The 15,657-nt window shown below is 39.1% G+C and overlaps 1 protein-coding gene across 2 annotated transcripts in view; it reads right to left on the bottom strand.

Annotated features, from left to right (window-relative positions):
* PIGU (phosphatidylinositol glycan anchor biosynthesis class U) overlaps positions 1-15,657 on the bottom strand; it is a 102,945-nt gene that overhangs the window by 31,875 nt on the left and 55,413 nt on the right. For both annotated transcript variants that reach the window (XM_059897768.1, XM_059897769.1), the window contains exon 7: positions 14,147-14,244. In XM_059897768.1, the coding sequence (XP_059753751.1) occupies positions 14,147-14,244 (98 nt within the window). The remainder of the gene's footprint in view (positions 1-14,146; positions 14,245-15,657) is intronic.

Raw genomic sequence — 15,657 nt, 5'->3', positions numbered from 1 at the left:
CTTTTGCAAATAACTCAGGAGTCAAAGAAGGAATGATAATAGATAGCTTTGATGTTAGAAATTAATGGTTATAAGGGAATTCCCTGACAGTCCAGTGGTTAGGACTCCGTGCTTCCACTGCTGGGGGCCTGGGTTCGATTCCTGATCGGGCAACTAAGATCCCACAAGCAACACAGCACAGCCAAAAAAAAAAGAAAGAAATTAATGGTTATGAAAATACCTTATGTCAATATTCAGGTAATACAGATAAAACAGTACTCTGAGGAAACATACAACCATATTAACCATATTTGAATAGAAGCCTGAAAATAAATAAACATCCTTTTTAAGATATCAGAAAAAGAACAGAATACACTTCAAAAAAAGGAAGGAAATAATAAAAGTAAGAGTAGAATCTGTGAAAACAGAAAACAAAGTTATAACACAGGCACACCTCATTTTACTGCACTTTGCTTTATTGCACTTCACAGATACTGTGTTTTTCACAAACTGGAGGTTTGTGGCAACCCTATGGGCACCATTTTTCCAAAAGCATTTGATCACTTCATATCTCTGTGTCACATTTTGGTAATTCTTGCAATATTTCAAACTTTTTCATTATTATTGTTATGGTGACCTGTGATCAGTGATCTTTGTAATTGCCTTGGTAAACCATGAACTGCATCCACACAAGACAGCGAACTTTTGATAAATGTGTGCGCTCTGACTGCTCCACTGACCAACTGTTCCCCTGTCTCTGTCCCTCTCCTCAGGCCTCCCTATTCCCTGAGACATAACAATATTGAAATTAGGCCAACTAATAACCCTACAATGGCCTCTAAGTGTTCAAATCAAAGGAAGTGTTGCATACTTCTCACTTAAATCAAAAGCTAGAAATAGGCTAGCCTGAACCAAGATGGCGGAGTAGAAGGACGTGCGATAACTCCCTCTTGTGAGAACACTAGAATCACAACTAGCTGCTGGACAATCATCGACAGGAAGACACTGGAACTCACCAAAAAAGATACCCCACATCCAAAGACAAAGGAGAAGCCACAATGAGACGGTAGGAGGGGTGCAATCACAGCAAAACCAAATCCCGTAACTGCTGGATGGGTGACTCACAGACTGGAGAACACTTATACCACAGAAGCCCACCCACTGGAGTGAAGGTTCTGAGCCCCACATCAGGCTTCCGCACCTGGGGGTCTGGCAACAGGAGAAGGAATTCCTAGAGAATCAGACTTTGAAGGCTAGTGGGATTTGACTGTAGGACTTTGACAGGACTGGGGGAAACAGAGACTCCACTCTTGGAGGGCACACACAAAGTAGTGTGTGCATCGGGACCCAGGGGAAGGAGCAGTGACCCCAAGAGAGACTGAACCACACCTACCTGCTGGTGTTGGAGGGTCTCCTGCAGAGGCGGGGGGGTGCCTGTGGCTCACCGTGGGGACAAGAACACTGGCAGCAGAAGTTCTGGGGAAGTACTTCTTGGCATGAGCCCTCCCAGAGTCTGCCATTAGTCCTACCAAAGAGCCCAGGCAGGCTCCAGTGTTGGGGTACCTCAGGCCAAACAATGAACAGGGAGGGAACCCAGGCCCACCCATCAGCAGTCAAGCGGATTAAAGTTTTACTGAGCTCTGCCCACCAGAGCAACACCCAGCTCTACCCACCACCAGTCCCTCCCATCAGGAAACTTGAACAAACATCTTAGATAGCCTCATCCACCAGAGGGCAGACAGCAGAAGCAAGAAGAACTACAATCCTGCAGCCTGTGGAACAAAAACCACATTCACAGAAAGACAGACAAGATGAAAAGGCAGAGGGCTATGTACCAGATGAAGGAACAAGATAAAACCCCAGAAAAACAACTAAATTAAGTGGAGATAGGCAACCTTCCAGAAAAAGAATTCAGAAAAATGATAGTGAAGATGATCCAGGACCTCGGAAAAAGAATGGAGGCAAAGATCGAGAAGATGCAAGAAATGTTTAACAAAGACCTAGAAGAATTAAAGAACAAACAAACAGAGATGAACAATATAATAACTGAAATGAAAACTACACTAGAAGGAATCAATAGCAGAATAACTGAGGCAGAAGAACGGATAAGTGACCTGGAAGACAGAATGATGGAATTCACTGCTGCAGAACAGAATAAAGAAAACAGAATGAAAATAAATGAAGACAGCTTAAGAGACCTCTGGGACAACATTAAATGCAACAACATTCACATTATAGGGGTCCCAGAAGGAGAACAGAGAGAGAAAGGACCAGAGAAAATATTTGAAGAGATTATAGTCGAAAACTTCCCTAACATGGGAAAGGAAATAGCCACCCAAGTCTAGGAAGCGCAGCGAGTCCCATACAGGATAAAACCAAGGAGAAACATGCCAAGACACATAGTAATCAAATTGGCAAAAATTAAAGACAAAGAAAAATTATTGAAAGCAGCAAGGGAAAAACGACAAATAACATACAAGGGAACTCCCATAAGGGTAACAGCTGATTTCTCAGCAGAAACTCTACAAGCCAGAAGGGAGTGGCATGATATATTTAAAGTGATGAAAAGGAAGAACCTACAACCAAGATTACTCTACCCAGCAAGGATCTCATTCAGATTCAATGGAGAGGTCAAAAGCGTTACAGACAAGCAAAACCTAAGAGAATTCAGCACCACCAAACCAGCTCTACAACAAATGCTAAAGGAACTTCTCTAAGAGGGAGACATAAGAGAAGAAAAGGACCTACAAAAACAAACCCAAAACAATTAAGAAAATGGTCATAGGAACATACATATCGATAATTACCTTAAACGTGAATGGATTAAATGCTCCAACCAAAAGACACAGGCTTGCTGAATGGATACAAAAACAAGACCCATATATATGCTGTCTACAAGAGACCCACTTCAGACCTAGGGACACATACAGACTGAAAGTGAGGGGATGGAAAAAGATATTCCATGCAAATGTGATTCTGGTGTTCTCACAAGAGGGAGTGAGAGCACGTCCTTTCTTTCTCATCAAAAGAAAGCTGGAGTAGCAATACTCATATCAGATAAAATAGACTTTAAAATAAAGAATGTTACAAGAGACAAGGAAGGACACTACATAATGATCAAGAGATCAACCCAAGAAGAAGATATAACAATTATAAATATATATACACCCAACATAAAAGCACCTCAATATATAAGGCAACTGCTAACAGCTGTAAAAGAGGAAATCGACTGTAACACAATAATAGTGGGGGACTTTAACACCTCATTTACACCAATGGAGAGATCATCCAAAATGAAAATAAATAAGGAAACAGAAGCTTTAAATGACATAATAGATCAGATTTAATTGATATTTATAGGACATTCCATCCAAAAACAGCAGATTACACTTTCTTCTCAAGTGTGCATGGAACGTTCTCCAGGATAGATCACATCTCGGGTCACAAATCAAGCCTCAGTAAATTTAAGAAAATTGAAATCATATCAAGCATATTTTCTAACCGCAACACTATGAGATTAGAAATCAATTACAGGGAAAAAAACGTAAAAAACACAAACACATGGAGGCTAAACAATACATTACTAAATAACCAGGAAATCACTGAAGAAATCAAAGAGGAAATCAAAAAATACCTAGAGACAAATGACAATGAAAACACAACAATCCAAAACCTATGGGACATAGCAAAAGCAGTTCTAAGAGGGAAGTTTATAGCTATACAAGCCGACCTCAAGAAACAAGAAAAATCTCAAGTAAACAACCTAATCTTACACCTAAACGAACTAAAGAAAGAACAAACAAAACCCAAAGTTAGCAGAAGGAAAGAAATCATAAAGATCAGAGCAGAAATAAATGATACAGAAACAAAGAAAACAATAGCAAAGATCAATAAAACTAAAAGCTGGTTCTTTGAGAAGAGAAACAAAATTGATAAATCATTAGCCAGACTTATCAAGAAAAAGAGGGAGAGGACTCAAATCAATAAAATTAGAAATGAAAAAGGAGAAGTTACAACAGACACCGCAAAAATACAAAGTATCCTAAGAGACTACTACAAGCAATTCTATGCCAATAAAATGGACAACCTGGAAGAAATGGACAACTTCTTATAACCTTCCAAGACTGAAACAGGAAGAAATAGAAAATATGAACAGACCAATCACAAGTAATAAAATTGAAACTGTGATTAAAAATCTTCCAACAAACAAAAGTCCAGGACCGGATGGCTTCACAGGTGAATTCTGTCAAACATTTAGAGAAGAGCTAACACCCATCCTTCTCAAACTCTTCCAAAAAATTGCAGAGGAAGGAACACTCCCAAACTCATATTATGAGGCCACCATCACCCTGATACCAAAACCAGACAAAGATACTACAACAAAGGAAAATTACAGACCAGTAACACTGATGAATATAGATGCAAAAATCCTCAACAAAATACTAGCAAACAGAATCCAACAGCACATTAAAAGGATCATGCACCATGATCAAGTGGGATTTATCCCAGGGATGCAAACATTCTTCAATATATGCAAATCAATCAATGTGATATACCATATTAACAAACTGAAGAATAAAAACCATATGATCATCTCAATAGATGCAGAAAAGGCTTTTGACAACATTCAACATCCATTTATGAAAAACACTCTCCAGAAAGTGGGCATACAAGGAACCTACCTCAACATAATAAAGGCCATATATGACAAACCCACAGCAAGCATCATTCTCAATGGTGAAACACTGGAAGCATTTCCTCTAAGATCAGGAACAAGACAAGGATGTCCAGTCTCACCACTATTATTCAACATAGTTTTGGAAGTCCTAGCCATGGCAATCAGAGAAGAAAAAGAAATAAAAGGAATACAAATTGGAAACGAAGAAGTAAAACTGTCACTGTTTGCAGATGACATGATACTATACATAGAGAATCCTAAAGATGCCACCAGAAAACTACTATAGCTAATCAATGAATTTGGTAAAGTTGCAGGATACAAAATTAATGCACAGAAATCTCTTGCATTCCTATACACTAACAACGAAAAATGTGAATGAGAAATTAAGGAAACACTCCCATTTACCACTGCAACAAAAAGAATAAAATACCTAGGAAAAAACCTACCTAAGGAGACGAAAGACCTGTATGAAGAAAACTATAAGACACTGATGAAAGAAATTAAAGATGATACCAACAGATGGAGAGATATACCATGTTCTTGGATTGGAAGAATCAATATTGTGAAAATGACTATACTACCCAAAGCAATCTACAGATTCAATGCAATCCCTATCAAACTACCAATGGCATTTTTTTACAGAACTAGAACAAAAAAATCTTAAAATTTGTATGGAGACACAAAAGACCCAAATAGCCAAAGCTGCCTTGAGAGGAAAAAAACAGAGCTGGAGGAATCAGACTCTCTGACTTCAGACTATACTACAAAGCTACAGTAATCAAGACAATATGGTACTGGCACAAAAACAGAAACATAGATCAATGGAACAACATAGAAAGCCCAGAGATAAACCCATGCACCTATGGTCAACTAATCTATGACAAAGGAGGCAAGGATATACAATGGAGAAAAGACAGTCTCTTCAATAAGTGGTGCTGGGAAAACTGGACAGCTACACGTAAAAGAATGAAATTAGAACACTCCCTAACACCATACACAAAAATAAACTAAAAATGGATTCGAGACCTAAATGTAAGACCGGACACTATAAAACTCTTAGAGGATAACATAGGAAGAACACTTTTTGACACAAATCACAGCAAGATCTTTTTTGATCCACCTCCTAGAGTAATGGAAATAAAAACAAAAATAAACAAATGGGACCTAATGAAACTTAAAAGCCTTTGCAAAGCCAAGGAAACTACAAACAAGACGAAAAGACAACCCTCAGAATGGGAGAAAATATTTGCAACCGAAGCAATGGACAAAGGATTCATCTCCAAAATATATAAACAGCTCATGCAGCTCAATATTAAAAAAACAAACAACCCAATTGAAAAATGGGCAGAAGAACTAAATAGACATTTCTCCAAAGAAGACATACAGATGGCCAAGAAGCTCATGAAAAGCTGCTCAACATCACTAATTATTAGAGGAATGCAAATCAAAACTACAATGAGGTGTCACCTCATACCAGTTAGAATGGGCATCATCAGAAAATCTACAAACAACAAATGCTGGAGAGGGTGTGGAGAAAAGGGAACCCTCTTGCACTGTTGGTGGGAATGTAAATTGATACAGCCACTATGGAGAACGGTATGGTCGTTCCTTAAAAAACTAAAAGTAGAATTATCATATGACCCAGCAATCCCACTACTGGCATGTATACCCAGAGAAAACCATAATTCAAAAAGACACATGTACCCCAATGTTCATTGCAGCACTATTTACCATAGCCAGGTCATGGAAGCAACCTAAATGCCCATTCACAGATGAATGGATAAAGAAGTTGTGGTATATATATACAATGGAATGTTACTCAGCCATAAAAAGGAACGAAATTGGGTAATTTGTAGAGACGTGGATAGATCTAGAGACTGTCATACAGAGTGAAGTAAGTCAGAGAGAGAAAAACAAATATCGTATATTAACGCATATATGTGGAACCTAGAAAAATGGTACAGATGAACCAGTTTGCAGGGCAGAAATTGAGACACAGATGTAGAGGACAAACGTATGGACACCAAGGGGGGATAGCGCTGGGGGGGCTGGTGGTGGTGGTGTGATAAATTGGGAGATTGGGATTGACATGTATACACTAATATGTATAAAATGGAGAACTAATAAGAACCTGCTGTATAAAAAAATAAATTAAATTTTAAAAAATAAATCAAAAAGAAAACAAAACAAAACATTGAGGCAAGACCCTCTACCAGCAAAAGATTATGATTCACTGAAGGCTCAGATGATGATGGTTAGCAATTTTTAGCAATTAAGTATTTTTTAATTGAGTGGGGGCTACTCTTCATTGCAGTGCACAGGCTTCTACTTGCAGTGGCTTCTCGTTGCAGAGCACGGGCTCTAGGTGTGCGGGCTTCAGTAGTTGTAGCACACGGGCTTCAGTAGTTGTGGCTCATGGGCTCTAGAGCGCAGGCTCAGTAGTTGTGGTTCACGGGCTTAGCTGCTCCGCAGCATGTGGGATCTTCCCGGACCAGGGCTTGAACCCTTATCCCCTGCATTGGCAGGCGGATTCTTAACCACTGCGCCACCAGGGAAGCCCCTGAAATTCTTAAGAAGAGAAACTCAGGCAATCCTTTGATGGCCTGTTATTTACAAACCCTAGAGCCAAACTTAATCTAGAGGTCCACATTGCAAATTTCCCAGTGAACAGACTGAGCATTCATTTCACCTACCTGTTTTGCTCAATAGCAAACGTTGACTTAAAATGAAAAGTATGTAAGTAGAAGGGTTGGAAGAATGGTGCTTTAACATTCAGATCAATTTTTAAAAACTTTTTATTGTAAAAATAAAATACAAAATACATAAAACATGTTAATTCCATACCCCTAATTTGTCCCTCGCCACTTCCCTCTTCCCTTTGGTAACCACAAGTTTGTTTTCTGTATCTGGGAGCCTGTTTCTGTTTTGCATATACATTCATTTGTACTATTTTTTAGATTCCACAGGAGTCTTTGATAGTTTCCTTGTTATCTGGTATCACAACATTACAGGATCATCCTGTACATTTCCTGACCTAAAGATAGCATCGGCCATTTCTCTAAGAAACCCTAGTTTCTTTTAATGGGTAAAAATAGTAAGATTACAATCTGAGCTCCAAGGGTAACCACTGATACTGGGTTGGTCATTGTTTCTAGATCTTTTAGTGGATATAAACACAGACACAGACACAGTCACACACACACACACACACACACAAACACACACAAACACACACACTCAAATACCTAAAGGAGCCAGGCAGGTAACAAATGAGTGAAGTGTGATTGAGATGAAGCATAGGGATTGTGGTAAACTGAAGAGGTAAACTAAAGGAGACAGACCTTCCAATTTTTCAAAAGAAGCCAGAAATATAAATTTTAACATGAATTTTAAAAACATTGACAACTAATAAAATAAACACTTAGGTTACAGAAAACACATCTGTGGGACAGATGTGGTCCATGGGCTATGTGCACACTCAACCTGAAAAATTAAACCAGTGTGTAGTTGTATCCCAGAAGTCACATTGTTGCTAACACATAAAAATATTTAGAGAAGTAAGAAAATTCTCAGATTGCTTCAGGAAAAGCCAAACTATAATAAGGAAGAGGAGAAATGTATAATTATCTCCCTCCCCCACCAACTCTCTAAAGTACTAGGGAGAAAAGCATTTTCTATATAGAAACAATTTTCTTTCTAGGACATGGTGCAAAAAGGAAAAAGTCAGTTATCAGAAAAAACTCTCAAAGAGAGTTGAAATCTAACAGAAGTTTTTATATCTAAACTCTTAGAATATCAGAATGAGACCCAGGAGATACATTTTATATGATTAGGTACACTAGAGGCAATAAAACTGGTAAAAAGTTTATTGCAAATGCATGATCAACCCCTTACCCTCATTTTTACCTGTTCTAAAAAGAAAGGGGGACGTCCCTGGTGGTGCAGTGGTTAAGAATCCATCTTCCAACGCAGGGGACTCAGGTTTGATCCCTGGTGGGGCAACTAAGCCTGTGTGCCACAACTAGAGAGTCCCCACGTCGCAACTACAGAGCCCACGTGCTCTGGAGCCCAAAAGCCACAACTAGAGAGAAGCCCGCGTGCTGCAACAAAGAGCCTGTGCGCCACAACTGAGACCCGATGCAGCCAAAAATAAATAATAAAATAAATAAATAAAAAGAAAGGAAGGTAAGAGCATTGCCACCTCTGCTTTGGCCCCCTCCTGGAAGCAGAAGAGCTAACAGAACGTTGCTGGGGAAAGAAGGAGTAAGATGTGAAAATGCTAAATAAGGCCCCAAAGAAAGCCTGGGGAAGGGCCCAGTTGGCACGAAAGACCTGGTTGGGTTTGGCTTCTTTAGTGCAAGCTAGTATCATGTGACCTGCTCCAAGCTCCAGAAATATAGAAATCACAGAATTAACTTTTTCAGTTCAAAGACGAGAGGTCAGATTAGATTAAAGCAAAAACCATAAGAACACTCACAAGGTTATTTCACCCTGGTTTCTGTTCTTTCAAAGAAAATAAGGACCTCAAACCATCTAAGGAATCCCAAGCAAAAGGAAGGAGGGGACTAGAAACTTCCCTGACTGCATGCACCTCCCTCTGCCAGCTTCACAGCTTCAGCCTCGAGGTCCTGTGCACTTGGCGTATCCTTCACTGTAGCCTCTTGGTCCTGTGCACTTTAGGGCTATTGTATTCTGCATGCTATCAGATCAGAACATTTTAAGCTTCTCTCTAATTTGGAAACTAGGCCATAAGCCAAGGTCAGAGGAAGAGTAAAGTTGGGGGAAGGGACCAGATGGGCTCAAACTACCATTCTCAGAAGTGACTCACCAGGGAGCCAGATGCAGCATCCCCTGCCTTTGATCATGAAGCCTTTCTGTGTCTCATGTAGGGAAGAGAAAAACAGCTTTGCCTTTGGCACTGATCAGACGTTAGCTTGTCTACCACCTGCCTTTTGTACCCTCTAGAAATAGTACCAGCAGAATGGAGGCAGATTTGTAGTGTCAAAGGGGTAAGTACAAACTAATGTTTACAGTTCCTTTGACTCTAGAAAATGAATTATTTTCTCTTCCCCCTATCACCCCACGTATCTCCACACTGGTAACCATGTCCTTTCTGTGAACATTTGAATACTAATAACCATAACTAATATCTACTGAATTTGTATCATACTGTTCTAAATACTTGACATGTATTAACCCTTTGCAGTAGCTACTATTGCATTATCTCCATTTTACAGATGAGGAAACTGAGGCATAGAGAAGTTAAGTAATCACTTCCCAGGGTCACGGAGCTAAGCAGAATACAAGCCAAGACAACTTCAGGGCCTGTATTCTAATGTCTCTCCTTTTCATTGTAAAATTTTCGAACACACAGAAAAGTTGAAAAAATAATACAATAATCAACCATATGTCTGTCATCTAGATTAAACCATAACACATTGCCATATATAAACTTTTCTGTGTGTATGAATTTTCTACACATCATGACACTTCTCCCCCAAAGACTTCTGCATACAGCTCCTAAAAATAAGGACATACTCCTATATACCATAATACTATTATGACATCCAAGAAGTTAACAATTTCCTATCATCATCTAATATCTAATCTATCTTCAAAATATTCTGAGTATCCCCCAAGCATCCTTTATAACTGTTTTTTCCAAACCAGAATCCAGTCAAGAGTCACCCATTCCAGTCAGTTACTGTCTCTTTAATCTATAACAGTCCCCTTACTTTTTCTTTTGTATGACATTGATTTTTTGAAGAGAAGCAGACCAGCTGTCTTATAGATTGTCCTGTATTTTGGTTATTTATTTCCTCACAGTATCAGTTAACTTGTTCTTCTGCTCTTGTACTTCCTAAAAACCAGAAGTCAGATCTAAAGGCTTAATGAAGGTTAACATTCTGGGTAAAAATACTTTGGAGCTGATGTTGTGTACTTTGTACTGCATCACATCACGAAGCACATCATGAAGCACATCGTGCCAGGCCGTTCCACCGTAAGTGATGCTGAGCTAGATTACCTGGTTACGGTGGTGACTGCCAGAGCACTCCTTTATAAAGATTTACTTTTCCCTTTGCTATTAGCAAATAATTTAGAGGTGGGAGGGGGGTACTATTTTGGCACCATGCAAATGCAAATATTCTGTTCTCCAAAAATCTTTCATCTAATGACTTTAGCGTCCAATGATGATCTTTGCTAGATTTAATAATTTCACTGATGATTTACTATTCTATCCTTCCTTCTACAGTTATAAGCTGGCAATTTTCTGTAAAGAACTTTCCTTCATTAGCTAGGGAAGAACTATAGCTCCTTTGAAAAAGAAAGGGTATGGGACTTCCCTGGTGGCTCAGCGGTTAAGACTCAGCAATCCCAATGCAGGGGGCCCAGGTTCGATCCCTGGCCAGGGAACTAGATCCCACATGCATGCCGCAACTAAGAGTTCACATGCCACAACTAAGGAGCCCACCTGCAGCAACTAAGACCGGGCACAACCAAATAAATAAATAAAATTTTCAAAATAAATAAATAAAAAATAAAAAGAAAGGGTAACTGCTTAGTTCTTTCCATTTAAGTATTGATTTTCAGAGCAAGAAATTGATAAAAATAGCCATATCTAATGATGGCACATGCATTTTTTCTCTCCTTGCCCCTTTTCTGAGCATCACTATGGACACACAGACTCTTATTTATTCAGTGTTTTACAATTACTTGCAGTAATTATTCTTTTGATGCTCAGAATATACTAAATTTAGCCAGTAGAAGCCCCTTTGGGCTGGTTCCATTGTTCTTTTGATATAGTACCATTAGTCTTTAAGATTACTTTGCTTTCCATCTTAAGATGTCCCAGTCAAGCCTGTGCTCTTATGTACATTACATAACCTTTCCTAGAGGGATGTATATGCCTACAGAGGGCTCTGAAAACTCTTGAGAAAAATGTAACGGCAAGAGCAGATGTTATCACTTCCTTGTGGTTATCAAATCCAATTCAATTTGGGGAATGAAAGGATTTTTAAGACTATCAGGTCTAGCTACCCATGCTGACGCTTACAGCTTTGCTACAACTCTCCAATATGTGGCAATTCAGTATGTGGCCTAAACACTCTGATTCACAGGGAACTCACCTCACTTGAGGCATCCTATGCTATCCCAGAACTGCCTTATACTGGGCTCCTTGTAGTTCCCACCCATTAGTTCTAGTTTCTCTCCTTGGAGCCTATGGGTCTCTGTGAGAAACTCACACCTAAAGATAATTTCCCCTTCTGTTCCCTCCCTCATATTTAAACAAATGGGTTTATTTCCTGGATGTGATTGGATTGACTTTCCAAATACACTACCATGACTCACAAGGCCCTACTGCCTTTCAAGGCCACTTCATATACTTATATAAAAACATGTAAATATAGTATGGGCTGGGATTGTAATTTCTACATAAATGGGTCCTGAAGCTCATCTCACTCTTTCCAGTCCTGTTCACCACATATATACGGCTGCCAGCAAAGCCAATTCTACTCCCTAGAATTCTGCATCTAGTCCCTCATCTCTCCACTTCCCCTGACACTGGTCTGGGCCCCCGACCAAGCCCTCTGACTCGATCTAATAGAGTGGCCTAACCTTTCCCAGCCTCAGCTCCTCCTCACTGCACTCCATGACAAAGGCTGCTGCCAGAGCAGTCTTCCTGCAGCACTCCCAGCTCCATAACCTTCCATTGCTTTTTATCTGCAGAGTCTACCATAGTGTCTAGCATACTGGACTTGGGACGCTCAGTACATATTGGTAGAGGGAGGGACTGAATAAAGTGACTGGTTGAGCTGCTTGATTTCATGACTCAGTTGTACTGTCCATTGTTGTCAGGAGGAAAATTTCCTTGAGTTTTAAACAAAAGCTATTTTACTTAAGGTAGTATTTAGTATTTGGCTTAACAAACAGTTTAAAATTTTTTGGTCAGTTCATGTGTATGAGTAAACATATTTTTCATAGTATGTATTTAACAAATAGTTGCACAAAAATTTGGTTGCATGCATTCTTCTTGGTGCTCGGACTTTCTAAAGAATAAACTGTAAATATGAAGCCAGAAAGAAAATACCAACAGCATATTGTTACGTGGGAAAATGTTTGCATTCAACAAGAATCTAGAAAGAAAATCAAAGTAAAATAACTTCACAGTATGATGGTACATCTATTAAATTAGCGATCATAAATCGAATTTGAAAAGCCAGTGCTGGCGACCTGGGAGGAAGTGGTTCACTTCACTTCAGATACTGATGGTGGGCGGCACTGCAAATTGGCTCTGGTTTTCTGGTGAACACTCTGGTCTTGCCTCATAAGAACTATAAAACTTCTCACACCTTTGGATCCAATGATTCAGCTGGAGGAACACACCTTAAGGAAATAACTTAAAAACAAATGTCTATACTATTTGTATTAGTGACAACTAGGGCACATCTCAAATTCCCCAAATAGGAGAAAGATCAAGCTAAACATGTATCATTGTGTACATCAACATCAACACAAAGATATATGAAGTCACTTAAAATGACAAGTACATGGTCTATTTCAATAAATGGAGGTATACACTCAGTTTCAGCAACAGTGTTTATAATTAAGAACAAGGGCTCTGAAAGCAGACATTTCTTGGTTTGACTCCTGGCATTGCCCTCCATACCTTCAAGAAATGTTTCTCTTCTAAGAATGGATTTGGACCATGCAGGACCTGCAAGCAGTTACTTGCTCTTGAGGAGATGTGTGTATTCTTATTTGAGTAGAAAAAACAGATTAAGGTTAGAGAGCAGGCTCTTGCGTCAGACCACCCAAGCTCACCTCTCGGCAGTCACTTGCTGGCTGTGTGACCTCAGGCAAGTGACTAAACCGCCCTACATTCCAGTTGCAATTCATGTGTCTAATATGGCTAATACTAGATTATTATATGGCTAATAATATGACCTACCCCATAAAGTTCTTCTGAGGTTGAAATGAGAAGATGCCTATAGAGTGTTCAGCATAGTGACTGACATGTAGTATGTTCTCAGTAAATGCCAGCAGTTTGTATTCTTCAATTAAACTACTGATCACCCACTATGGTCCAAACATTGCAAGAGGTGCACCCACTACATTTCATCCATGCAAGAACCTTACGAGGTGAGTGTGGTTATAAAAAATAGTTAAATGGGCTCAGAGAAGGATCTGTGAATATTAGGTGAAGAAAGGAGAATGCAAGATGGTTGGTAGATCCCGATTACAAACATGAAAATGAAACGCACTGATACATTTGCAATGATATGTATAATTAGAACATAATGATCATTAGGTCCACTTTGTTTAAAGTTAGTCAAGTTTCTTTGCGTTTTCAAGTAGAAGCAAGCAAATGTGAATTGGGGACCCAGTCCTATTGCCTTTATTGTGCCTTGCCCTTCTCTCCCCTAAGCAGAGAACAGGCCATGTATTAAATGTCACCTGAGTGTTGGCTTCTGACCAGCAAGTGCTTACCTGGAGGAGATAGAGGAGTCCTGGGACAAACAAGGTGAGTGGGTAAAGAGACTGGTATGTTGCTAAGGCAAGAAAGATAGCACTGAGGAAGGCACTACCTGTAAAAAGAAATAAATATATGGAATGTAAAAAGAAATAAATATATGGAATAATCCAGGAATAATCCACATCAATTAGGATTAGACTCAGCGACTCCCCAGAACAAGAAACGTTCCATAACTGCTCAAATAATCACCTGTCAAATATCTCCTGGTGCATAAGATGCTATGCAAACTCACAGGAGTGGAAGGATCTTGGCTTGATTTCTGATGAAAGGAAACCAAGGAAGTCAAAACCACTTACCTTTAGTAACCTGAGATACCACAGGTATATTTCTTGTAAAATTTTCAGACCCAGAAAGATTTTACAAAACTTTAGCCCGATGATGAATAAAGGAATCAAGTCTGTTAACGTCCATGTCCTATTTAACTTACCAATTGATTAAGCCTACAATTATTGCTTACGTGATTCAGAGCTGTGAAACGTATGCTTTTGTTTGTTGCAACACCCCATCACTATTTTTATAACATCCCTTCCTTATGCACTCTCTTCAGGCCATATGTTTATTATTTTTTCAAATTAAAATATATTAATTTTTATTAATAATGTTCCTATTCCCTACATAAAATGGACCACTGCAGAATTATTAAACATGATGTTATAAAGAATTTTCAATGACATGGAAAGATGTTTATCACAATCTATTAATTGAAGATCATGAAAGAGATACATACTATAACCCCTTTTTTAAAAAATGAATAAATACATTTTTAGAAAAACTAAAAGGTGGGAATTCCCTGGTGGTCCAGTGGTTAAGACTCTGCTCTTTCACTGCTGAGGTCCCAGGTTCGATCCCTGGTCGGCGAACTCAGATCCCACAGATGCGTGGTGTGGCCATAAAAAACCCCTAAACTAAAAGGCTAGGCCACAGATTCCACAGTGTTTTTCTCTGGGTGGTTGGATTATGGATGATTTTTCATTTTTGTTTCTCCATATTTTCTAAACTTCCTGTAATAAATATGCTTTGTTTTTGTCATAAGAAAAAAACTGATATCTTGTCTCCCAAGGCAATAGAAATAAAAGCAAAAATAAACAAATGGGACCTAATCAAACTTAGAAGCTTTTGCACAGCAAAGGAAACCATAAACAGAACAAAAAGACAACCCATGGACTGGGAGAAAATATTTGCAAACAATGCGACTGACAAGGGATTAATTGCCAAAATATATTGTACAAACAGCTCACACAACTCAATAACAAAAAAACAAACAACCCAATCAAAAAATGGGCAAAAGACCTAAACAGACATTTCTCCAAAGAAGACACACAGACGGCCAACAGGCACATGAAAAGATGCTCAACATCGCTAATTATTAGAGAAATGCAAATCAAAACTACAATGAGGTACCACCTCACACTGGTCAGAAGGGCCATCATTAAAAAGTCTACAAATAACAAATGTTGGAAAGGGT

The sequence above is a fragment of the Balaenoptera ricei genome, chromosome 15, assembly GCF_028023285.1.
Source record: "Balaenoptera ricei isolate mBalRic1 chromosome 15, mBalRic1.hap2, whole genome shotgun sequence".
Taxonomy (NCBI): Eukaryota; Metazoa; Chordata; class Mammalia; order Artiodactyla; family Balaenopteridae; genus Balaenoptera; species Balaenoptera ricei.
The sequence above is the reverse complement of the archived record's forward strand: the minus strand, read 5'-3'. Positions and strand labels throughout refer to the sequence as shown.